Source organism: Varanus komodoensis, unplaced genomic scaffold (genome assembly GCF_004798865.1).
Source record: "Varanus komodoensis strain SLA01 unplaced genomic scaffold, ASM479886v1 scaffold10, whole genome shotgun sequence".
NCBI lineage: Eukaryota > Metazoa > Chordata > Lepidosauria > Squamata > Varanidae > Varanus > Varanus komodoensis.
The window spans coordinates 18,914,258-18,941,231 of record NW_025335269.1 but is presented as its reverse complement, the minus strand read 5'-3'; the positions used below and the strand labels follow the sequence as shown (position 1 = coordinate 18,941,231).

Here is a 26,974-nt window from a genome sequence, read left to right as displayed (position 1 = left end):
TGACTTCTATGTTCTTGAAAGTGAACCTCTGGATTGTGGTTGCCCAGTAAGTGATATTCTTCTATCACTTCTTCATTTAATGCCATTCCATTTTAGTTGTTCCTTGCTCCTTTGTTTAAAAAAGGAGAATAAAATAGGGTCTTATTTTACCTTGCAAGTTATTATTATATTCCTCCTCCTTTCAAATAGAAACAAAGCAGTACTGAAAGCAACAGTGACAGTTTGAAACGACAAGTGACAAGTGAAACGACAAGTGACACACACACACCTTACCATTCCAGTAGCCAAAATTAGTTCCCCCTATAAACATGTACCTGAAAAGAGAAGCAAAGAAGCACTCAGATGTTTCACCCAAAATTCTCAAGTACTGATTTAAATATATGTGATTCGCATACATGTTAACATTGGCTCCGCGGGCCAGGATTTCACTAAGACTTTTAGCTATAATTGATGACGATACAGTGGAATGAGGCCTGCCCCAGTGATCCAGCCAGCCAGTGTAGAACTCAGAATTGACCTGAACAAACAAACATAGAAAAAGAAGAAACAGAGTGAGAGTATAAAGCAGAAAGATAGCAAGCTATGATAAAATGCAGAACTACTTCCCAAAGAGGCCAGCTGGCTATTCTCAGCAAGCTCATAAGCAAGCCATCATAGGAAAAAAATTTTCCTTCATACTGCCCTCTTTGGCTGATACGTGAGGCCACACTCAGCCTAACCACACTTGGCAAGCTCTGGTGATAAATCATGCAATTCTTTTAATTGTGCAAACCTGGTCATGGTAACCCTCCAGTACTATTGGAATGTCCTGCTGTACCATCAACCAACCCAAGCCCAACTTTCCACAGAAACCAGCCTTCCCCAGTACGAAGTTACTATGACTAACTTCAGGCTGTCATGTATTCACATCTGCAGTACTGCATGAACATGGGGGGAAATTTTCATACCAACGGGCCTTTGGGCTCACTGCGTCTCTGCGTTAAAAATGCCGCTGTGACATTGCTACCTGAAAATCAACAAAACAGAGTCACATCTGATTCCTAGGTTGCGATGTCTCTCCACCACACACCTTCAGAAAATTTCTGAAACACACACAGAAAATTGGCCTTTTCAAATCTGTTTAGATGAGGACATATTTACTTTGCTACTGTGCTAAACAGAGCTACCCAAAGTACATGTGGTCTCAATAAATAGGCATTTTCACATTAAAAGTACCACAAAAGGGTAAAGGGCTGGCAGGCAAGAATAGAAGGACACCTCTTTAAAAATGCTGGATTGGTTTAAGATATGATTAAAGAGAAATGAAAAGGAGGAGTTAAAACACATTTTTGACAACTAAAAGGCTGAAAATGGAGGAGACTTGTTTTTGGCTGTTCCAGAGGGCACGTCTTAGAACCAACGGGTAGAAATTGCAAGGAAGTGGATTTCAGCTTAACATTAGGAAAACATTCCTAACAGTGAGAACTGTTCATTGGCAGAACAGACCGCCTCAGCAGGCAGTAGTTTTACATTTGCTAAAGGTATTTAACCAGAGGTTGGATGGCCATCTGTTGGGGAAGCTGTAATTGAGCAGAGGCTTAGACTAAATCAGGCACTAAATTCAGTTCTCTGCAGCTCTTGATCCAACCCTTTCCGGGCTTTACTCCCTTTCCTGTTTCCTGACTTTTATGCAAGTTTTTTTCCCATTCCAAAAGGTTGAAATCTTTCTCTTAAAGCTTACTTATTAGCAGGAGGAGCTGTAAGATAAAATAGGCTGGTACTTTTAGTATTTTGGCCCAGTGCCACATGCCTTTGGCTCAGTTCTGAGTTTTACACTACAATGCAGTCCCCTTGAAAGCTTCTGTAAAAGCAATTTTGACTCTTAAAATGAAACAGCTTCTTCATCTCTGGATTAAATGACCTCTGACATCCCTTTCAATTCTGCAAATCTATCAAGCAAATTCGAGAAGTAGAAAAAGTATGAAGAAAAACACCAACCGGAAAAGCCTGCACAAGTAGGTTGAGCTGAATCTTTAACCTGAACACTGCAGCAGCACACACAGAAAGGGGGAATCATTTGGCTATGTCCATTGGTTCAACTAATATGGGATCAGGCTGGCCTTTGAGATTTTAACTCCAGTCAAGCAGACCAAAACCACAATTTTATAGCGTGATCTATGAATAAAAAGCCTTAGATTGGCTCAGTGAATCGGTCACAGTTTTACTTCTGTGCATTATACTAGCAGAAGACTTAACCCAGGCAACAGAGGTAGAGCCTACATATATGGAAAGATATAACTGCCCAGTGCTTGGACCACATTATGTACAAGAAACTTATTTTCAAGTAAGTGAGTAGCATAAATCTGCCACCAACCTGGTCCAAAGTCCACGGTTGAATAAAGGCCCTGAAGAGCTCCACATTGCAGGAAAGTCTTGCTTGCACCATCCGTGGTAAACAGCAACACTTCATCCCCAAGGTGCTGACGAAAAAGGTCTTTAAGGTAACGAAGGTAATCAAAATCACAGGCAAAGTAACTTCCATATTCATTTTCAACCTGAAAAATGTAAATACACAACATGAAAGAAAGAAAAACTAACAAACATCAATGCGTGTGAAAGTCTATGCAGACAGAAGTCTATGCAGAAGTCTGCAAAGAAAGAAAAATATTATAAAATCAAAGAATCCTGCTGCACTGAAACTTAAAGAAAATACAAACCATTTTGCAAAAAGCCAAGAGAACGTTGCACAATCTCACAGACAACAATTCCCCCAAAGTCATGCAGCGTCAGAGCTGACTGTATCACTTTTTTTCCCCAAAGATTTGCAAACTTCAATAAATTCTTCCTTAATGTAAAGGTACTTCTAGGGTTAACTCTCTTGCAACTGGATCAATTTCTTATCTGATGATAGTGGATTTTAATAGCAATTAATGTATAATATCCTTGTCAGAAGCCGCCTTACAAGCAATTTGTTCTACTACATGGATGCAGAGAAAGAAAAATGCCTAGCAGTGCTGGAGATTTCTGAAGCCATTTGCAACAAAAGATGTTTGCCTAGAGCCTTTTATTACATTATAAGTGCTGCTGCTATCTTTTAACAGTTATCATTTTGGCTATAATTTTTATACTGCATTCTATTATGATGTAAAAGATTTTCTTACTTTATGTTGCATGGCGGTGTTAGTGTAAGTTTCATTTCTCAAGGATGTTCCAAATAGCTACTTCTCCCTCCTGCAAATCCTGTAATTCAATCCTTTGCATGTATAAATAGATAGATAGATAGATAGATAGATAGATAGATAGATAGAAAGAAAGAAATGGCAAGAACAGGGAAGTATGACTTACATCTGCTCATGAGGAACCATTCCAAATAAAGATAGTCACAACAGATTTTGCAAATGTTGCACAACTGCTAAACCATACACTATTCGCTTGGGATTTTCAGCAATTGGCTGCTTGGAAATAAATAATTCCATGTATACAGTTTCCAAATAATCACACTTGCACTGCCTAGCCGAATATAGAATTATATCCCAAACTGGGTATACAATTGGTATTCCATTAACCAACTTTGAAGAGAGAAAATCTTTAAGAATGATAATTAAAAAGAAGTACTTTAATGACAGTCAGGACTTTAGCATTCATTTTCATATTTGAAATTGTCAGTGCTAATTTTAATTCAAACATAATTTTACCTGCACCATAATAATTGGACCTCCTTTTTGATAAAGATGAGAACTCATCTTTGGTAGTAAGAACCCCATCCACCTTCCAACTGCTGCCAAGTAATCTAAAAAAAATTGTAAGCAGAAATAAGCACATACATGAAATCACTATTTCTAGCAAAAAGTTGTTTTATAGGAAGAAAGTCATTTATGTATTATAAATGGTACTGCACCAAAGAAACTTATTTCCTGACTGGTCACACACGATCTGGACCATCTCAGCATTTGACACTTGTATTTTATTTCCCCAATATGCATCCTTTGACAAGTCTTCCATTTTTTTGCCCATTTCTCATCTTCCATGCTGTAGTTTTTGTCTCCAGTTTGGACAAGGAAACTCTTCAGTTTGCTATCATTTTCAGCCTCTTGAATAATTTGACATTATCCACAAAGTTGTCTACTTCACAGCTCACCCCAATTCCAAATAATTTATGAATGAGCTAAACAGAAACAGTCCCGGTACAGTTTCTTGGGGAACTCTACTACTTCTTTCCATTGTTGAAAAGGTCCATTCAGGACCTTCATTCCTACTGCACACATGGTCTGTTTTCGTTGTTTCAGATGTAACTCAATGTTTCTTTTACATCCTACTTTTTCCCCAGGGAGTTCAGGACATTTTATCTTCCCAACCATCCTGTGAAATAGAGCTAGCTGGCAAACAGACACCGACCCTAACTCATGGCTGAGCAATAACTTGAATCAGACCAAAACTTCCAAAAATATATCCCTCTGGTTTCTCAAATAATTTCAAGGACTTGGTCACTGTTTTCTGTTTTCTTCTACCATGTAATCATTTCTAAACTGTGCTGGGTGTGGGACTGGACAGAGAGCAATCCTGTCACATTTCTTTAGATGTGTCCATACTTGAGGGAATGGCATGAGAGATCAGCTCAGCCATATGAGCTGATTCAATTATTTTAACATCTTAGTTCCAAACCATCCAACTGCTGACTACCACACAACTTCTGCTGAGTCATTTGACCTCCTTACCTGAATCTGAAGATCTAAGGACAATAGATTCTTTTTTTAATAACCAGGCAGGTAGACCTCCCTAGGAAGTAAAAATTAATTTATGTTAAACCTATATCCTTTAGAGGAAATACAGAGACAGCATTCTTGAGAATATCCACTCTAGTTGGTCAGCAGGAAAAATAGCCATGGCCTTTAAAATTATTTAATAGTTCAGTTTTATGAACTATTGAACTGACTTAGCATCCGGGACAAGGTAAAAAAAAATCTCATCTTCAAAATGAAGCCATCATACAAGGTTGCCACCCTAGCAACCATCCCACCATTCATATTAAGCAGAGCTGCACTCTGAAAAGTGTCCTCCAACTATGGCAAAAAGAGCAAAGGTCCGTTTACTAGATCTGGAGGGACATCTACTGCCAGAGAAGGCACAAAGCTACACTTCTGTATTTTGGCAGGGGGAGACTTAGAAACACGCCAATGGCAAGGAGGGCATAACTGCCTTTCTCTATCTGTCTTTTATACTGATTGATGTTACTTTCAAAAGTCACCTCGGCCCAGTTTGAAAACTGGATAGTACTAGCATCTGAGTTCACACAGGCAATTCTTGGGGATTATAATGCCTGCCATTCATGGCCTTTCCACATGAGGCTTTTAACCCACCGCTTACAAAGGCTTTGATGTCCAGAGTCTTTGTGGGATTAAGATCAGATCCCTTACTCCTGTTTTTTCCCAGGGGATTTTTCTTTATATGTTCCATTATAAAACCACTAGGTGATACTGTGGCATGAGAGATTGCACAAATATCCTAGTTTCATTTTGCAAGTTTTAAATATCAGAATGGTTGCACTAAACAGGAGGGGTCCTGGAGGATGACTAAACCACTACAGGTGAGGCATCATGAGAGCACAGTAATGTAAAAAGCCTCCGACTCCTTTGAGAAAACATAAGGCGGTACCCTTGATCACACCATTATGAACAGTGACAACCCTCCCCACAGCACTTTATACTTCTACAACCATGGAATGGAAGCTAGTGTGTATGTTGTATTCAGGATAATGCACAATTCAAGTGTGGTCCTGTTAAATCAAATAAAGTTAGACACATTTACCATGTCCCATTCTCCACATATATATGGCCCAGCTCTCAGTATGACCAACAAGTCAACCTCTTGAGCAAGCTGCAGGAAATACTCGAGGTCTCTGTCACCAGTGAAGTTGTAGACTCCCGGTTCAGATTCATGAAAGTTCCATGGCACATACCTGTAGAGACCACATTTGTTGTTGTTATCTTCTTGGGCTGGGGCTCCAAATGTCAATAACAATACAATTTCACTCTGAATTATTGCAACTAGTTAACATGCTCTTTCATGCAGTTGGAAAAGCAAATCACACAAGAAAAAGTGCAGCCTTCTTCAGCTACACTCCTTCATCTGTTTCATCCAGGTCACTCTCAATTAGCCAAACACAGTTCTTCTGCTTCTGGCTTGTAGGCACTTGGATCCAGGCCAGAGCATTTTTAAAATCTGTTTCATGGTTTTGAAAACAGAGTTTCAGTTTATTTACCTTCAGAATGGCAACTATACAACTAGTGTCCCACCTGGTATTATGTGTCAATCAGGAATGATGGGCTATTCAGTGAAGATGGTTTAAACAGTTCCTCTAAATTAAATTGGGCCGATTGTCCTAAAAAAAGGTTTTTTGACTTAATTCAGTGGGTTATAATAAAGTAGGAAAGAAATCCAATGCATGGTTAAACAGAAAAAGGTCTATCAATCTCATCATTTGCCAGCCAGCATTCTTGAATTTGTAGGACCTTTCTCTTGTCTAAACATGCACAAGATCATACCCTAGATTATTCCAGTGCACTTTTGACCTCTCTCTCTCTCTGTTCCCAACTCAAAAGAAATTAGCACAGCAGCAAAATGGGGGAATCTATGTAATTAAAGTTAAAAGGAAGAAACATTAAACTCCCAAAACCAACCAGATATTTTATATAACATAAAGCATACAATATGGTGCTTATTTACACCTAGCACTTCTTTTTTCCAACATTTCAAGAAATATTTCATTTCACATTTTATGGAAAGATTTTTTGTTTTGCAACTCAAGAGCTACAGTCAATCATGTTTTATTTATATGTACAATTGCTATAGCATTAAATATTAGGAAAGATTCCTAAGCAGATTTTGAAAGAAAGCAGGATCTGACACAGTCATTTATTGCTTGAACGCTTTACATTAACTTATACAACATAAACAGGTAAAAAAAGAACCCTTCCATGAACAGCCCAAAATAGATTTCTTTAAGAAGAATAAATAAATGTGAACACACTAAAGGTATCAGAAAAATCTGAAGCAAATTCAAACGAATTAGGATTTCTTTGACTCCAACCTTCAGATTTCCAGTAGACTGGCTTTTCCTGACACATGCTGATTCCCTGGACTTGCAGACTGTTTTTTCACTTCTGGTAGGAAGTTGTATTAATATGCATCAGCACAAAAGCATATTAATTAATGTGAACTATTACTAACACACATTAACTAAAGCACATTTGCACAAGTAGAATGAAATTTTGTTTAAAGCATCCAATTCTGTTCATCACTGAACAATGGAAGGAAACACACCTGACAATCTGTGAAGCACGAACAGAATGGAAAGTAAACAAAGTCTATACATTCCTAATACACACAGGATACAACTTTGTGAAGCCTAGATATAATTTTTGCCAGTTTCTCCCAATCTAGAGCCTTCCAGGTATGTTGGACTACAACTACTATTACCCTCATGCATTGTGCCCAAGACCATATTGGCTGGGGAGAATGAGAGATAAAGAAACAGAGCACAATGAATGAATCAATGAATGAATGAATGTTGTGTGCTATTTATTCATTATTTAAGGTATTTCTATCCCATCCTATAGAAAAGTCTCAGGGCGGCAATACAAAAAGATGGTAGCATGCAAAAGTTGAATATAAATATCTAATAAAGCCAACATTAAAACAACATTCCCTTAAAATATATGGGAGATAAAAATGGGTTGGCCTGGTGCCAAAGTGAATAAAGCATTGGCACCAGGTGTACCTCTCTGCGAAGCAGGTTCCAGAGTTGGGGTGCTGCCATAGACAAGGCCATTTTCTGGTTAACCACTCTTCTAATCTCCTTCAAAGAGGGCTCCCAGAGAAGGACCTCAGACAAAGATCTTAGGGGTTGGGCAGGTGTATGCAGAAGGAAACGCTCCTTCAGATACTGAAGCCCTAAACCCAAGTGCCTTAAATTGGATCCAGACTTCAACTGGTAGCCAGCACAGATGGTACTGTGTTACATGATCATATCTACTGGTCCCCATCAAAAGCCTGGCTGCTCTGTCATCACCTGGAAGGCATCAGGTTGATGATGGCAGATCTGTTTTATCCTATATCCAATGAATTCTCCTTAGAAAGTATGGGATCACAGAATATGCTCAGCACTGTAGTTCTTCAGCACAACTTTTCTGCAATTCTCATTTACATCTGTTCGGTTTGTGTAAGAGAACTTTGCAATGGATTATGCTTTCTTTATTTGTACGCTGAAGATTGGGACTGTGCCACTGGGTTCTTCTGAAAGGAGTATCTCCAACTAGGCATGATGCAAAGTATATGTATCTAGCTCACTCTAGCGGCTTTTTCTAAGAATGCACCATGAGGAACATATTTCTGTACAAAAAATCAGTTTATCTTAACAACCCCAAAGAATATGAATTAGCTGAGAAACTGTTTATTTATTTATGTATTAAAAGGTTTTATATCCTGTCCCCTACAGAATGTCTTGGGACAGCTTACAATAAAGCGTTGCAACTTCTTATTCAGTGCAGTATATACATTTCTGCTTTTTTGTAAGGCAGATAAAGCAAGTTACTGCCAGTCCATTTTCAGATAACGAAATGTATGCCTGCATTGATTCTTCTTGCCTTGCCCCAGCATATGGAAAGTAGATGCAATATATTCCGAGGTGAGTGTATGGACATGCTCTTTTTAAGTAGCCAGTCTATAATGAACTGAGAACATGTTTAAAGGAACCATTTGTATTACATAGTTTCCACAACAAGTTTCAGGTTAAAATTCTCCTTTGAAATAGACTCCAGCCATTTTTTCCTCCCATGGTTCTAATTACAGTCATATATTACCACGTGAGCTGGTGTTATGCCAGTGATGGTGATACAAAATTCAATTAATATCTTATCTTCAGAAGCCACCTCATCCCTTGGCACCGCAGTTGGAGAACTGCCATTGCTACCTACGTTTGAATAGCATCAAGGCCTGCCATCTTCATCTTCAAGAGACGGTCTTTCCAGTAATACCGGGGAATACGAGAATAATGGATGCTGCCGGAGATGTAACGAAATGGCTTGCCATCCTTCAGGAAGCAGTTGCGGGCATAATCTATCCCAAAGCTTCGCTGGGATGTGAGCTGCAAAGATGTTAGAAAGAGAGGAGCTTTTATTTTTGGGAAATAGCAGCTCATTAACACAGATGCATCGCCCATGCTTGAAGCATGCCAGAGAGGGAGATAAGCTTCTACTTCCCTCACTCCAACCATGGTTCACTTTCTCTCATCTTCAGTCTACAAAAACATTGCAATAATACAGAACTTAAACATCACATAAAAATACAAAAAGCTTCTGCTTATCAAATGCCACAATAAATGTCTTAATATGTGCATAATATCTAATATAACCTACCCAGCCCCAGAATTACACGATGCTTGTTACCACAACCAAACCCAATAAAGTATTGAGGACACCAAGGGTTCAATATAAACAAATATTTACAATCATTCCTATATCCTTAATAGCTCTATCCTACATCTCTGTTTCGGACTGAAGCTACAAGCTTCAAGTTACAAGCCTTGGCCTTTGTACTAAAATCCTATTTTATTTCCATCAAAATAATTCAAATTAGGGAAACTCTTTTCTCCAGAGCTGTAATTTTACTTTCAATGCTTTGTTTAAATAGTCCTTTGCATATTTTAATTCATTTAAATGAAACACCTGTACAAAAAAGTTTCTTCTTGTTTTACAGCCTTGGTTTGCACAACCTTTGATAACAAAGTAGATGAAGGCTGCATTTACCTGGGAGTAAGCTTCACTGAAATAAATGGGATTTAATTTTCAGTTCACATGCATAGCTTGCACTGTAAATCATTCTGTTTTGTTTATGAATGCCTCATCATGAGTCTCCCCTCCCAACAAACAGAGGGAGCCTTTTAACATAAATCTACACAATACGAAATGAATTACAAAATAGCTAATAACAAAAACGGTGAAGTATTCCATACTTTCCACATTACCAGTTAATGCAATGTTTATGAGCATGCCCAATAGTGACACTAAATAATACTGAGAATATTCTAAATAGCACCAGGTAAAGTACTTCATACTGGCTAATATTGCATTGATGAAACAATGCATATAAAGCATATCTAACCAAGCTAGAATAATCCCGAGTGGCAACTAAATGATATCAAGATGTTTTATGCCTTTGTGTTGTATAATTAAACCAATGTTTATATTCCATTACAATAGGAATCCTAGCCAAAGATGCAGAAGGAGTTGTAGATTAACTGCCCATATAATGCTAATAATATGCTTCATGCCTGATGAGTTACACAACTGAAGCAGTGCCTATAAACAGTTTCATTAACAGTCTGAAAGCAAGATGATTTCAGGGGGCAGCAGTTTGAGCAAATAATTTAAAAAGTTTTTGTCATTCCCCTATTGCAATGCCCATAAATAATCCCAGTTCTTCCAAACTGATTAGTTTTAGCACACTCTGAAGCAAGCAAATACTGACATGACTTTGATTAACAGCCTAAAAATTGTAAGAGCTTCTACGCAATTCTACACAACAGAAGCAGTAATACTGATATTTTTAGACAGCAGCCATTCAGTAATAACATTCCTTACATCTTCTTTGCAAAGATAGTACTTGCACAGGCTTGAAATAATCTGAAGCAGTAACTGAACATTGTGAGGATTGTGTTGATATGCAGAAGACCCGTTGTGTTTAATGAGGCTTACTCCCTAGTAAACGTGTTTAGCATTACAGTATCACCCAATGTGTAGTGGTAGTTAGAGTGCTGAACTGGGAACCTGGGAGATCCAGGTTCTAGTCCCCACTAGGCCATAAAGCTCTTGGGGTGACTTTGGTTCAGTCACTCAGTCCCAGCATAATCTACCTCACAGGCAGGTTGTTAATGCAATGTAACAACCACAACAGCACAACAACAGTTCAGGATTAATAGCAATACATGCATTGGGGTGTCCAAAAAGCAATGCAGATCCTCCCATTAGTCCAACCAATCTATTATCGCAGCATCTCCCAAGAGAACATTTTGATATGGTCTTCAGCAATACAATGATTTTAGAACAGGAAAGGGAACTATTCCTCTGTCTCACAGTCAACACGCCTCAGGCCATGGCTGTTGGAAAAGATTGCAACTCCATCTGTGCAGCGCTATGTATATAACTTTCCAAAAGGAAAAAAAACAAGCAACTGGGCACCCTCGTCTTTACATCTTTTTCCTTTGTTGTTCAATTTACGTATTTATTTGAACCCAATGCTTCTCAAGATTATCCCATGTACATGATGAAACACATACATAGATCTTGCCCCAAATCTTTAGTGATCGTGCGCATTGTAATTAAGACACAGCTTGAAGGATACTACTATGGATTTCCCCGTTTATTCTCACAACAGCCGACAGTGATCTGATCTGATCTGTGCCCTGTACTTCTACCAAAAGAACAGCACTCAACAGTATAGTTACGGTGAAGGGGGATTTGAGCCAGGGACTCAACTGACCAACCACTGCAAAATGCTCCTCTGTGCAAGACTTCACAATCAACAAACAGAAATCTATATGGTGATGGAGGGCGTGTACTTATTCACTGCTTTGATGTTAACTGCTTTGGTGGTTAACGCTTTGTTAAGGTGCTCTTGGACCTTGAACAAAAGTCACTTAGCTTAAAGATTACATCACCACCTGCAAACACCTCCCTGCAAGCCAGTTTTGAACATTCAGGCTGCAACAGGTGGTCACGGAGGCTTATGTGTCATGCAAAATCAGTGACTGTGGTTGATTAGCATGGTGTAGCAAACTACCCACAATTCATAGGCTGTTCTAGGTTTGTTAACCACATTTTCAGTAGGTAATGGGCTCAGCTTCTCCCAAAATAGAGTATTTCCAAGTAGATATTTCAGATGTTGAATCTGAACCAGAAGAAGGGGCAGGGTTAGAATGCTTAGCTGAAATGTCAAGTTTAGAAAAGCTAAGTGGCTGGTGAGAATCAGACTACCTCTGGTTTGGGGAGGCACTGTGGACATCAAGGAAAAAGGCCGTGGGAAGGGGAGACTTTATCAGACCAGGAGTGTGACATTCACTCAAGTAAGTAGACCAATAAGTAAGGTCTGGTGTTCCTGCAATCTGAGCTATGAGTAGTGCAAACCTCCTGAAAGGTGCAGCCAGCTCTGTTTGGGGTAGGAAGGGAGGAGAGGAACTCTGTTTGGACTCAGTTCCTAGTAAGGGCAAGAACTAATTTCACAATTGTCTTGATGGACACCTCTTGCCAAGGACCGTTATATTACTCCCTTTTATCACAAAACCCATCTGGGCTGGCTAGCTTTAACATAATAAACAACTCTAGTCAGAAGCCTCTAATTGTGATATGCTGGGAAAGAAAAGGGGAAAAAGAGAGGGGCTGCAGGAGGAAGAGACTGGCTCTTGATAGCAACAGCTCATCCACATCAGAAGCTGAGAATGAGAAAGTTATTTTTTGGGCACACAATTTCTGTCTGCAGCTCTTTCCAACTATTTCCTCTGCTGACTTTTCATCCACAACCCACCTACATAAAAATATACCAGATCACCTGTTCCTACAGGGAAGAAAGAAGAGGACAGAGCTACAGAAATAGAAGACGCTACAAAGGCCTTACCTGGCTTCAGTTAAAGAGCATTAAATGGTTATGTGTGTTTGGAAAGAAGGTAGTTAGCAATCTTCTTTTCAGCACTTTTGGCTCCCATATTCTACACTGGGCAAAACGGCTCTATAGTTCACCACCACCACATGGGTAGGTGTCTGCTGACCATGCAAGTAGCAAAGTAAGACTTTCTACAATCATTACCCAGGGTTGGTAACATGGAATCTTCAGGTGAACTAGCACCCACCAGAGCCATGGAGAATTCCTACAATATATTTGCCCTACCTCTGCTAAAGTCAACTGTTATCCATCACTGTATTAGAACTCCACTATCCTGGTTTGTTCTTAACACTGACCCATAGTTTATTTAAACCATGGTTTGTTATCTTACCCAGGATCTGAAGAGGCTGGAATTTTTTTACCACTCTTGTCTGCTCCCTCTGTAGCCTGTCAAAATAACCCACAATTCTGAGCCCATATAGAATGACAACCCATGGTTAAAACAGCCTAACATCATAATGAATTCGCTTTGTGGGTTGTTTCTGGTTAACAACCCTTAGTTCTGGGTTTGCACACAATGACAACCCATGATTCAACAAACCAAGTTTTAATGAATAATGTTACTAGTGAACCAAATCATTGTTCCTGATTAAATAATGTTCTGAATGTAATAGAAGCATTTCCTAGCACAAGTTAGCACAGCTACTGTTAACCTTTCCCAGCTTTTCATATATGCTTCAGCCAACAAAGACATAATTTTATGAAGATTAGCCATCTGTATGTATAATTGGCATAACATGGAGCTCTATTCTATGCATGATTACTTGTAAGATGACCCACTGAGTTCAGTGGGACTGCAGTAAGCACAAACATGATGGCCAGAAGGCAACAGTGGATAATGTGTTAAATGTGCCCATATGCATTTAAGACTTCTTGTTTTTACCCTTAAAATCAGTTCAGCAGTGGAGGTTAATCACGATTAGGACTCTGGCATGTGGTCTCCTAGTACTAGTTAAATTGTCATACCCTTCAAAGCTGTTATTTCTCCCCAGAAGGAATTTGCCCCTAGTGCAAATGAGAATGGCCTATGTGAAAAGGCAGAAGTTCAATGAATACAGCCCCTTTCTGGGTTGGGAAAGCCAGGATTAAGGCAAAATAAGCCTACTGAGTTTCTGATGATCATGTAGCTGTTAAAATTCCAGCATCTCCATGAACAATGCAGCAGCAACCCTCAAGGAACAGGAGCTTGGGGAAAAAAATCAAAGATATCAACTCCAAGGAAAATGTGTAAGATTAGGTGGCTTGTGCATTCATATGTATGCTGTGCATGTACACAAAGGGTTTAAGGCAGAAATGTTCTTTATATTGGCCATGATTCTGTGTTACAGATGCTGAGGATGCAACAGGGAATAGGCAACACAACGAATTGGGAGTCCCAAGTTCCAAAGTAATGTGCCTTCTGATAGGCATGTTTAGACTGCAAAAAGACCTACAACTCTCAGCATAAACCAGCCAGCCATGCACAGGACTGAGGGTCCCTCACTGAGTCCAGACTGCCCTGACATTCCCCCAAATAACCTTCTATCACCATCTGATTTTCAGAGAGTAGCAGAACTCTCCCATTCACATGTTCAGCTGTGTATTGCAAAGTCAGCCAAGTGAGCAGGATAGGCTAGCCTGAACCATCCCCACCCCGCAAAGTCTGGAACACATTCTTGAGAGCCAAATTATATTTGCCAGTGAAAATATTATGGGCCAAAATATACTCATCTGGTACAGAAAAATAATAGGTCCGATTCAGTATTATTGACTCTTCTCTTCCACTGCCGTTCACCACATCTTTCATCTCTAACCTCTTCTAGCTCCTTTTCCCTGTCCCCCTCCCATCCCCACTTTTGAATAACTTTCTCAGTGGATGCCCCCATTGTGTAACCCACTCTGACCTCAGGCAGGAAAAAATAAGGACAACAGTTGCAACAACTCAATGTAATTACACCACAGACATTTTATTACAAAGTGGAATTACTCTGAACATGCAATTCAATTTATTCTTACACAGAATCAGGCCACTACTTGTGTGTCGCAGGTGCATCATTCAGAATGAGTTATACTTGGATAGCCCTAGTGAAGCAGTACATGCCAAATGGAACACATTCTTCAAGAAAATAAGAACACAACATATTTTAGGTATTATCCTTCCAACATCAGAAGGAAGCTGTTCTGCTTGAGAAGGCATTCAGGGACTATGCATTTGTTGTCTATTTGCTCCCTTATTATTTGTTCTGCTACTAAAGTTTGTGGTTTCTGCTCTGATTTAACATGTCTTCTTCCTCAATTTGCAATATGAATATAGACATGGCTTGGAAAGCTGTTGTACACTCTCTCGTTTATCTTTACATGAAGTACCAAGAACAAACTGAGATACTCTATAAATGTCAGAACTTATTTCTTACAGCTTTCACTAAGTCTGTGGCAAAAAAAGGCATTAAGGAGGTAGTTCCAGTAACTTTGGGTGCTAATTTTTCAGGCACACACATTCTGCAGAGTGAATAACTTCAACTTTCCACTTCCTCAGAGATCCAAGCAGTTGAAGGAGCCTGAGAAAGGGCACCTAACCAACTAGATAGAGGTTGCAGATAAGAACCAGTTGTACGAAAAGTTTGTTATTGTGCAGAATCTTTCCATGTGGTAAAACACACTTAACCTGATTATCATGGCTGTGTAAGGAGTTGGGAGGGGAGGCAACAGAAACATGGCAAAATTGTTCATACACCAGATGATAAAAGCTGTATTTGGAAGTACAAAAAGAGTTCTTATTTACCAAATTGTTGACTTAAAAAAACATGTTTTTCATACCAAGACTCTGTATTACAGAACCTGAGAGCAATAAATCTCTGTCTTTGTAGCATCAATGGAAAGAATCCAGAACAATTTTTTGTTCTAGAAAAGGGGGTGTTACAACGGGTAGGAGATTGCAAAGGATACCACAGTTATGTGTCCTCTGCAACCACCCTTCCTCCCACTCCAGATGTCTGGAAATGACTATCTAGAAAAAATATAGAGCAAAAGGAGCAGCAAAGTGGATATTATCTCTGCCACTATTCCCATTTTGTACTAAAATCCCATAAGCCTCCAAGTTGGAAGCTTACAGGCATCTTGATTAGACTGCACCCTTCCCTTAATGCAAAGAACTAAGGGTGCGATCCAGCGCTTCTTTCTGGCTAAACATGCATAGGATTGTGCTCTAAACCACTCTACGGCTGCAATCCTAAACAGACTTACCCAGGAGTGAGTGCCATTGAACACAATGGGACTTAATTCTGAGTAAATATGCTTAGGATTGCACTTGAGTCACGTTTGCCTTCAAATCAATTGCAAAACAAAGGAAGAAGAAGCTGAACATGCACTCCGGTTGTAGAAGTCACAAGAAGAAACAAACTGAAGTTTTTCCTTCTGAATTAGGTTAGGCACACAACAGTTAAATGCAAGTTTGATGGTCTGATCAATGGCTATTAATGAGACAGGTTTCCAGATTATTGATTTAATGTTGAAAGTTGAAACTAAATAAGGAGGTCCCAAAGAAGCTGCCATGACTGACATTAATTCTATTAAAACAAATTAATGTTAAGTTAGTCATACAACTACCTTGTCCCATTAGTGCCAAGATATTTTTCTTTCCTTCTTTAAAACTGAGATTTCAAGTATAGTTTTAATAGGTACTATGCTTGAAGTAAAGAGAAATAACTTTGAAAGACAGACAGACAGTTGTTTCTTTCACACAGTAATTTATGGAGAAGCCTGGGCTGATGCAGAATATTAAATCTTCACAAAACATACTCATTCTTCTGACTAACTCATATTGGCCACTGTCAAAGTCAGTGTATTGAGTGTACAGTGAAAACGCTTAATCTGGGGATGGGGGTGGAATTTCATCCTAGTTTGAGAAGATGGAAAAAAGCTATTAATAAGTTTCAGCCATTATCCTCTATACTGTTTTCTTTTATCATTCCAGGAGTGGCATCCATCTACTCCCAAACTGAATAAATTAAACCAGTGTTTATTTATCAAAGACCTTCAGCAATTCTAGCCATGTTGCAGACAGGTACTGATCATTGTGCTTTTTTCTATTTAAAAAAGGAGACACCCTGATTTACAGAACAAAGCACTTATCTAGCAGCAATGCAAAGAAATCTTTGGTACTGTACAATGAATGGACTCTGTGCACCCAATTATCTATTGTACCAGCTAAATAAAAATAAATTCCAATGCAGTTATGCAGATGAGGCAGAATGCAGAATGATTTCTGCTATTTCTGCTCTACTGCCCAATCTCATTGGTATTCCAAAATACATGGTTCCTGGGCTGACATACACAAAGGTACTCTGCCCAACTTTATACAAACCAACAAAGAATGGATTCAAGAAATAGGCACCAATATTCAGGGGAAATATCTGCCCTCCGTGAGTATGCCCAGACAAGACTAAATTTATATCCGGCCGAGTTTGGAGAGCCCTTTTTGCTGCAAGCGGCTGATGGGCAAGAAGAATTATTGCATGATCAGCGCTACAGCCTCCTAGAGCCTTTTCTAAATTCATGCCATGGCCAGTATATTGAAGCACATCAGCCTCAATATCATCCACGCCCGCTAGACACAACCAGTCTGTATCTCCTCCCTTGGGCGACATAATCTTTACATTCTCATTGTGGAGGGGGTAAACACTGAGTGACTTCAACAGTTCAAACCAATTGTTGACATCAGAGGTATAGTACTCATGGTTTCCTGTGACAAAGTAAGTGCCCAGGCGGGAGTCCAGCTCACCAAGAGGTGCCACAGCAGGTCCAAGGTGTTTCACATCCGAATCGGTTAGGTCACCAACTATCACTGTGACATCTGGTTCCAAAGCTTTGACTATTTCTACAATCATTTTGAGTTTGGTCTTCCCAACAGTGGGCCCTAGATGAATATCAGAAAGCAATACCACCTTCAAGTTATCCATAGACAATGGCAGCTTGTGAACAGGAATTACTACCGTCTTCACTGCAGGAGGCTGGGAAGCATTGAGCAGCCCAAGAACAGTCAATGCCAATGTTATCATCACTGCTAGAACTGGCTTCATGGTCAGTTTGCTATTTTTATCAATTTTTCTCATACTTGGATCTCTTTGAACCAAGAGCTTATAACCCTGCTCCAGAGAACCTATGGCGAAGAGGAAAAAAATAAGGATGATATAGCCTCCAAGACAAGTGTAAGCAACCAAAGAGAAGTAATAGGGCTCCTCTGCAACAAGGAACAGCACAGTAAAAAAGCTTGAGTGTGCCAAAATCAGGAACACAAACACAGCTGCTTTCCATAAAATTAAACAGAAGGGGCTGATAGTTAGCGATCTACAGAACACAGTCACTGTGCTTCTCCATATGTGAAGAGATCCTATGAACATCAGAGTGTTAACAAATAATACCATCTGCAATCTGAACAGCCACCTCAGTCTTTTCCCTTCAGTCCTTTCAACCAGGTATGTCCGTGATACTATCATGGAGAAGAAGACAATTCCAGCAACTGCTGCAACTTTTGCCTCCAGTGGTAACTGCTTGAAGTGCATCTCTAGTCTTGAATGGTTGCAGATTCTTCTTGCTGTTCTACAACAGTTTCCAGTCAACGATAATGTAGTTCTGGAGAGATTTCTTGGTCAATTTGGCCTGAAACCAGGAACTACCATCAGCTTTGGGTAATAAAATACTCAAGTGTGCAGACTAAAGCAACTGATGATATCACTTTATTAATACAGTATAGGATAAAAAGTAAATCAAAATATTTTCAGATTCACATTGATTTGAAAGCATATGCAGCATTATCCCAACAGTTCAAAAGTAGGAGTCCAATTCTAAAACATTTTCCTTCCACCTTCTTATTTCTTGAAGTATACGTATTAGTTGTTTAACAAGGAACTACAAGAATTATAAATAATCCCTGGGGAGAAACAATACAAATCTAAGTGTTCCTTGAAGCAATTCAATTACAGCTACTATTTCTGTAGCTCAGTAGTAAAATACATGCTTTGCATACAGAAGTCAAAAGTCCGCAGGTTTAATTCCCAGTTTCTCCAGGTAGGGCTAGGAAAGAATCCTTGGAAAGCCACTGCCAGTCAGTGTTGACAATACTGGGATAGATGGACCAATGTCTGATTCAGCAGAAGTAGCTTCGTATGTTTCTAATATCTGCTATGCACTGGGTCCCGAACACCCATTTACCCATTATTCAAGAAAGTCCTGTTTCATGACTTTGCTACTGGAAATGGATATGCAATGGCTACAAGCTTCACATCTCCAATTCAAATCTCAGCTGTAAACTAAACCTACTAACTTTCTTTGCTCAACCCTCCACCTGCACAATTTCAGGATTGTTACTTGTGAGGTTACATTTGTGAGCTGCTTTGGGAAATGAGAAGTTTATATAAACAGCATGTTCCTCCCATCATACTTCAATAAAGTCAAAAGGTGATGTAGCTCAGAATCTAAGATCTAAAATAAAATGAACACCAGAAAGGTACCTACTGCAACTATTTGTGTGGCCTGTGGTATTGCCTATGTGATCCCATAAGCAGCAAAAGTGAATTTCAGAATATTATTGAAGATCTGGACAAAGCTTGTCATATTCCTTTCTTAATCCTGATTAACAGAAGCACCACTGTGACTTCTCACAATTAGGTGAGTAAAGAAAGGGAAAGGGTGATTGCTGTACTGGTCATGCCACTTCCAGTTCTCAAGGACCATAAACATTTGCTCAAAACCAATGGCAGCGCCAGCAATCAGAAGCTGACAATTGCATTAGTACAGCCTTGGAAAACTGAAAACTACCTCCTCAAAAATACAATAAATCCATCATCCATTTTATTCATCCTGAGCAGAATTAACCTTGCTAAAAGTTCTGTTAGCTTTTTCTTACTCTTACTCACTCATGCCATAATATGACAGTAAAAGTCACAACCTATGTATAGGCATTACAGAAGACAAAGAGTGCTTGAAATCCACATGTGCATAAACTTAACAATTATAGGCATTGCTAATACCATTCTTCCCCAAAATAGTGTTTTTACTATTACTTCTGTGTAATGCTTTAACTTGTTTCTTACTCAGAGCTTTGCCCACACATAGATCATAATGCAACTTTATAATCAGTAAAAATTGTACTTTCCAAATTAGAAGTTTCCAACACCATCCTCTCCTCTTAATAAAGATGCAGTGCTTTATGTCCTATTCCTGTTAATTAAGACTTTTGAACCACATGGTATGTGACCATATAATAGACCTTAGTTATCTGATGATGATGATGATAATGATAATGATGGTGATGTGATGATGATAAAGCCACGGTTAACTGGGGCATTCCATCAAAGAAATACCATGTATCAAACCATTGTTCTATAAATATTCTGTTTGGCCTTGAAGAAGCTAAAAGACATCTGTGTAGGTCTGAGGCCCAGTGTTTATGGTTTAGAAGTCTTGTGTCTGCTTGGTGATATCCTGAAGAGCAGAAAAGATTGCTTGGATATTTTTGGATGGCGCCTGGATCAATTAAAGCCTGTACTGACTGGTTAGGGACTTGGAATATGAGAAAACAGCACTTCAGAAGTAGTGTTCAATTATTAGTAAGTCGGTTATAAGTTCTGTTGCTTGGTGATATAAACACATTATGAGAAAACTGAGGAGAAAGCAAAAAGCTAAGGCCTGGATATTAAATTTCTCCTTCTTTGTGGGATAACCATATATGACTGATGAAGATCAGGGAGCATTTGGCTGTGTTATGCAAGCAGGTATTAAAACTGAGATAATCATGTCAAGCAGTTTTTTAAAAATTGTTTATTTCTTAAAACATTTCTATGCCGCCCCCATCGCAACAAAGCCTCGGGGCGGCTCACTACACACACACACACACACAACCCCCCTCCCCCCTCCCCCCGTGCACAGAAGGAGCTGTCATGTCAGGGAAAGGCTGTACTTGAACTGGGCAAGGTTGTGGATGTATTTGAGTAGAGTAGAGCCTTAGAGAATCAAAGAAAAGTAGAGCTGGAAGGGGCCAGAGGGCCATCAGGACACCAAGTTACATTATCCTTCTCAGATGACTGTCCAGTTGCACCTTGAATACCTCTAGTGTGGGAGAGCCCACAGCCTCCCTTGGCAATTGGTTCCATCATCGTACCACTCTAATGGTCAGGATTTTTTTCCTGATATCTATCCAGAATCTGATTTAGTGTAACTTAAGTCCGTTATTCTGTGTTCTGTTTTCTAGGATGATTGAAGAAAGATCTTGTCCTTCCTCTTTGTGGCAGTCTTTCAAGTACTTTAGAGTGCTATCATATCACCCCTCTGTCTTCTTTTCTTGAGGCAGAACATGCCCATTTCTCTAGATCTCTCCTCTCAGGGCTTTGTTTCCAGACCCTGAATCATCCTTGTTGCCTTCCTCTGCCCCCTTTCCAGCTTGTCTGTATTTTCTTAAACTGTGATGCCCAAAACTGGACAGTACTCCAGAAGTACTGACCCATGTTTAGTATAGGTAAATTACCACTTCATGTGGTTTGGAAGTAACATTAATTCAGCCTAAAATAGCATTTGTCCTTTTTGCAGCCACAAAATATTATTGGCTTATATTTAGCTTGTGATCTACAACAGTTCCAAGATCCCTCTTACTATTGTTGAACTGAGTCTCCCCCATCTAGTAGCAATACATTTTGTTTCTTTTTCCTAGGTGTAGGATTTGGCATTTTATTGTGTTGTGTTCAGCCCAGTGTTCTAAACTATCAAGATCACCCTGAATTGTCTTTCTAACTTCTAGGGTATTAACTATCGCTCAGTTTTGTGTCATCTGAAAATCTGATAATCATTCCCTATACTTTCTCATCCAAACCATTAATAAAAATGCTGAAGAGCACTGGACCCAGGGCAGAACTCTGTAGCATCCCTCTTGTTATCTCTCCCCTTTTTGAGAGGGTGCCATTGATAAGCAATTTTTGAGTCTGATTTTGGGGCGAATTGTGGATCCACCTTAATAGTTGTTTTATCTAGCCCACTTTTTGCTAGTTTGCTAATCAGAATGTCATGGGAACCTTTATCAAAAGCCTAGGTAAAAGAAGCCATTAAGAGTCTTCTATTGGCATCAGGGTCTTTTGAATCAGCAAGCCTTCTTTTGAAATCCCAAAGCAAATATTGATATTCCCTCATGTACAAAATAACTCTTTAATAAACCACCTTGTTACATAGTTCATCTGGTCTCTAGTGGTAGCTTTCATGTCATGCCTAAGCATCTTATAACAAGCTACAAGGAGGTTCAACTTTCGTTTTAACCTATATATGAGAAATGCCTCATTCTCAAGCTGGATTTCAAAAAAGAAGCACTTGAGATTATATCACAAATATACATTGGATACTTGAATGTGATGTATTTAAGCACAAGCAATTTAAGAAAATCAGTCTATGCAGTATATGACTGCGTGGATCATGAGATGCTATGGAAGATTCTGACAGAAATGAGTTTGCTTTAGCACCTGATTGGCCTGATGTGTAACTTGTATTGCAAACAAGAAACTACTGTTAGCACAGAATGGAGACACAAAATATTTTCCTCTAGGTATCAGAAAAGGGTTTATTTTATCTCTCTATCTGTTCAATTTGTATTCAGAACATAAGGACCAGAAGAATGAAAGTTGGAGGAAGATGTAGCAATAATTTAACATATCTAGGTGATACCACATCAGTGGCAGAAAGGAGCTGTAAATTGAAATGTCTGGAGACAGCAAGAGTCACTGGAGAAGACAATCATGTTAGACAGACTTGAAGGCAGAAGAAGAAACGGAAGACCAAATATTAGACAGATCAGTTCCATGAAAGACTCTTAGTCTTTACTATTGGTTAGAGAAACGGGACCTCGTATAGATTTAAATGTGTTTTTAAATTATCATAAATGGAAAAAAAATGTGGGGACTGACCCAGCAGGCCCAATGTTTTAGATGATTGATGTTGTTTTTAGTTTTTCTTTGTTTTTACGATTATAATTTTGAATAAAACTTATTAAAAAAAGGACTCTTAATCTTGAGTTTCCAAGAGCTAAGCAGAATTGTCAAAGACAAGACATTCTGGACTACAGTCATTCATAGGGTCACCATAAGTCAGAAACAACTTGACAGCCTGTAACAACAACTAGGAGGTTTGAAAGTGTTCTGACAGCACAGTCCTATGCAAATTTAGACAGAAGACAGGCCTATAACTTCCAGTATGCTACAGCCTTTCTCTACTTAAACTTGAATAGGATTGTCCTTTAAAAAATTGCTAGCAGTAGAACTGGGTCACCTTGCAGAATTCTAAATTACAGCAGCAAAGAGGTTCTTGGGATCTGAAATAAGCATTTGCTAAAGCTAAAAATTCCCATAGGTCAGACTGCTCCATGTAGGAGCAGTTTCCCCATAGTGATGACAGTTTTGGAGACATAATCCCCGGACACATAATCCCCTATACTGTCTCCCTGTTGGCGTTATCTAGGAAAGAAAGTAATGCTACAAACGTGTGGCTGTATGTATTAGCCCTTCCAGGTAGCAGTAATGTAATAAAGTCAAAAGTAAATGCTATTGCTACAAAAATGAAACAAAAATCAATGCTACCTGCTTCCATGTGTTACACTAATCAATGATTGCAATATTTAGGAAAACAGTCACACAATATGATATAAAGAAATGTAATCTTTGTGCAAATAAGCGCTCTCCGCTTGTACTCAGGTGGTAACTTTCCATTTTTTACTCTTTAATAAGAATATAACAATTATTATTTAATAATTTTCATGTAGAGTGTAGATACATTGCATTAAAGGATCTGGCAAGCCCACATCATTGCAAAAGAATTAAAAATGCAATTATAGAAGCAAAAAGAAAAAGTACATGAATTGCATAATTTAGTAGTAACACTGCATATATAACCACAGGTTTGAGTCTAGATGCTTGCTGCTAAAAAGGGAACAACTAAACAACTACCTGTAATTATCTGAAACGTGTGCTTTGAACTTCCTAAATTGTTTCAAATAAGAAAGAAGCCATTTCTAAATTCTGTTGAATGCTGCAATTCAATGGTCCCAAGGCTTCTTTCCCAGACTATAAGGTAGTAGCACCCCCCATTCTCTCTCTCTCTCTCTCTCCCACACACACACACACGAAAACCAACGTAAGAGGATTTTCACAATCACTAGGTTCTTCAACCAGTCACCTTCTTCCCAAACCACTAGCTACTTCCTTTCTACAATGGGAACTAAACTAGTGTACTTCGGAAATTAAGTTGCAAAAGCAGAACAAGCTAACAGGTCATTCGTGCAATTCTGTCTGGCCGCACATGACTCCCTCTCGCAAGATCGCAACCCCCTTACAAGATTGCGGACTAAGCCGAGTTTGCAGAACGCAGGAGAAAGCAAAGACAAACTTGCACGTACCCCACCATTCCGTAGCTTTTGCTCTTTTCTTTGAATGAATGCTCCGCTGAAAATATTACGCAGGCCCCGTTGCACAGCTACAAAGTCCACACAATCGGTTCCCTCCCATTTCGCAAGCCCGAGCCAGCCCTCGTCTCCCATGAATCCCACTTTCTCCTCGGGCTGTGCACTCAAGTCATTTACACCGCACTCCATTGCACAGCAGCTCCGAGCCTTTCTCTCTGTGCATAAATTAAGGAAGCACCCCAACCCCCGCTCCTCTACGAAGAGCGACCCATGATCGCGATCGGGCGTGGGGGAAGGGGGGGCACAAATATACTCACAGGCGTTCCAAATCCTGCATGCAGCAGAGGCAGCAAAAGGAGAGCAAACATGTTACAGTTACAAAAAAGAGGGCAGCGGAACAAGGAAAAGACAACGCGCTGAGACCCAACCCAGTCCTCCAGGCTCATGACTTGTTAGTCAGCTGACTACAGCAGAGCTTCCGGCCCGGGAGTTTGGAGCTTTTTTTTAAAGTTGGGCAGCCCGGAAAAGGCAGCGAAGCAAGCAGGATTTGAAGATCTTGTGCAGGACTTTCAGAGGGGCCTTCAAGAGGGGCAGGGAGGAAACTCGGAGGTTGTTCCCTTCTTTTTATTCTGCCCAGCAGTCTCCATATGCAAGCGCATGGGGACAAGGTTGCAACGTCTCTCCATGCACTCACTAATGGGGAAGGGGTTTTTTCCCCCAGTGAACACCAGTGAGAGCCAGTGTGGCGTAGTGGTTAAGAGCATGGGACTGGGACTCAGACGATCTGGGTTCTAGTTCCCGCTCAGCCATGGAGCCAACTGGGTGACTTTGGGCCAGTCACAGACGCTCAGCCCAACCTACCTCACAGGGTTGTTGTTGTGGGGATAAGATGGAGGAGGAGAATGATGTAAGCTGCCTTGAGCCCTTTGTAAGAAAAAGGCAGGATATAAATAGAAAAATAAATAAATAAAACACAGGGAAAAAAGTGATGCAGAACTATACCGGTACCAAGAGGTTCTCTTTGTAATCTGTATAGGCTGAAATTCAGCAGCTAAAGGGAAGGGAAGGGCAGAAGCTACAAGATTTAAGTTGTTAGCAAAGCACTAAGACTCTCTTAGAGATGAAAGGATTCTTAATAGAGGCTAATTTGGTACAGTATAGAAATTGTTTAAATAAATAACCTTTGAAGATCAACATTTATTGGTTTTTCATGGCACACCTTACTGTGCCATGGGGGGGGGCTTAGTATGTAATCTGAACCTGCCCCCAGCTTCCCAAGGTGTAGTTTATAAGCCAGCCCAATAAGCCAGGCTTGGAGTGGGTTTATTAACCCACCATTGACTTGGTGTGTCATCCAGACCCAAGATGCTAAATCATGGTCATGATAAAAGGCTCTGGAAGCCCTCAATAAGAGTGGCAAAGAAACGGTCACTGCTCTAGCCAAGAGGCTCTAGGCAAGTGCCCAAGCATCAACTTGGGTGTTCTGATGTCATCAGCAGGCGCATGGGGTGGGGAGTGACTGGGCTCTGCTACATGCTACCTACTCAAGCCCTATTTAGGGGTTGGAGAGCTGGTGTGTGGTAGAGGAAGGAACCATTTAGCAATGCCTTCTCAGGAAGAACAGGGACTGAGTGGCAGTCCTTTCCGCTGTAGCAGCTGAAGAGATAAGTCTTCCCAAATGGCATCTTGGCACCAGACTGCGAATCAATGGGGCAGACGCACAGAGGAGATGAGGTGGCAATGCCTTTCCTCTCAGACATGTCATCCAGGTCCTGATATTTGGCCAGGAGGCTGACAGACCCTTGGGGCACTGGCTTTGTTGTAGCAGTCCCATGAAGTGCCTCTTGGGATGCTCCAGATTCTGAGGCTGGTTTCCAGTTCTTAATTCATTGTTTGTGTGCATTTTAATTAGAAAGCTCAATCATTACACTGGGGGTTAATAAGCTCCAAAGCATATTCATGTTATGATTTCGATTAACATTCCATCATTCATTCCATTTTTGTACTGCCCAGTAGCCAAAGCTCTCTGGCCAGTTCATGGCAATAAAAGGAAACATTCTAATACATGGATTGCAAGAAGTACATCATTACAATAACAAACAGTTCATTTCACAAATACTAATTGTCTAAACTAGTGTTATATTTCAAACATCTCCCTGAATGGAAACTTTCCTCTTCAAAATGAACAAATTCCTCCAAAGTCAGCATTTTGCCTAATATTGATTAATAAGGAATGATCTTAGTTGACACTAAGGAACTGGAAGTATATATGCACCACCAATAAAGTTTAGGATGAATACATGTACAGGCAGTCCCCAGCTTAAAAATGGATTCCATTCCCAAGAACATCTTTAAGGTGAATGTGTGCGCAAGCTGGATCATGTACATATGGGCCATATTTAGCGTGAGTAAGCCAAATGTTTGTCTTAGTATTCATATATATCTTACCTTTCTATGCATATAAAACACTGAAGAAACACTTCCGTGTACAGTCAGTCCTCCTCATTAACAGGGGTTAGGGGCACAGGACACTCACAAAAGTGGGAAAACTGCAAGTATTACTAATCCCCGCCCCAAAACCTTAACTCTTAATACTGTTGACCCTGTGTGTACTGGATTGCTTTTCCCTCACTATCTCAGATCCAGCAGTGGTGGTCTTCTTCATTATTGCACTCTTATAGTCTTATCCCCCACCCTCCCTTTCACTCACAGTGTCTCCTCTTTGCACCAAGGAAGTACTGGATGGATTTCTTTCTCTGAATGGGTGGGGAAAGAAGCCCGTTTCCCTTTTTGCTTCCCCTCTCTCTAAAGTGATGACAATTTGCCATTGTAGGCCTCAAAACACCAAAAGTTCTTGCATTCATTGCTACAAGC

At 39.9% G+C, this 26,974-nt stretch overlaps 1 protein-coding gene across 2 annotated transcripts in view; it reads right to left on the bottom strand.

Moving 5' to 3' along the window:
• The window catches only part of GLB1 (galactosidase beta 1), a 36,713-nt gene extending 12,167 nt beyond the window's left edge, over window positions 1-24,546 (bottom strand). Inside the window, exons 1-10 of one of the 2 annotated variants that reach the window (XM_044455532.1) lie at window positions 24,418-24,539; window positions 18,090-18,327; window positions 8,952-9,121; window positions 5,785-5,935; window positions 4,695-4,755; window positions 3,675-3,769; window positions 2,354-2,534; window positions 948-1,006; window positions 396-517; window positions 274-314 (exon numbers count right to left, since the gene is read on the bottom strand). In XM_044455532.1, the coding sequence (XP_044311467.1) occupies window positions 274-314; window positions 396-517; window positions 948-1,006; window positions 2,354-2,534; window positions 3,675-3,769; window positions 4,695-4,755; window positions 5,785-5,935; window positions 8,952-9,121; window positions 18,090-18,230 (1,021 nt within the window). In that variant the 5' untranslated portion in view covers window positions 18,231-18,327; window positions 24,418-24,539. Of the gene's footprint in view, window positions 1-273; window positions 315-395; window positions 518-947; window positions 1,007-2,353; window positions 2,535-3,674; window positions 3,770-4,694; window positions 4,756-5,784; window positions 5,936-8,951; window positions 9,122-18,089; window positions 18,328-24,417 lie in introns of both variants that reach the window. The other variant, XM_044455541.1, reaches the window with a different exon arrangement.
• Window positions 24,547-26,974: the final 2,428 nt, after the last annotated feature.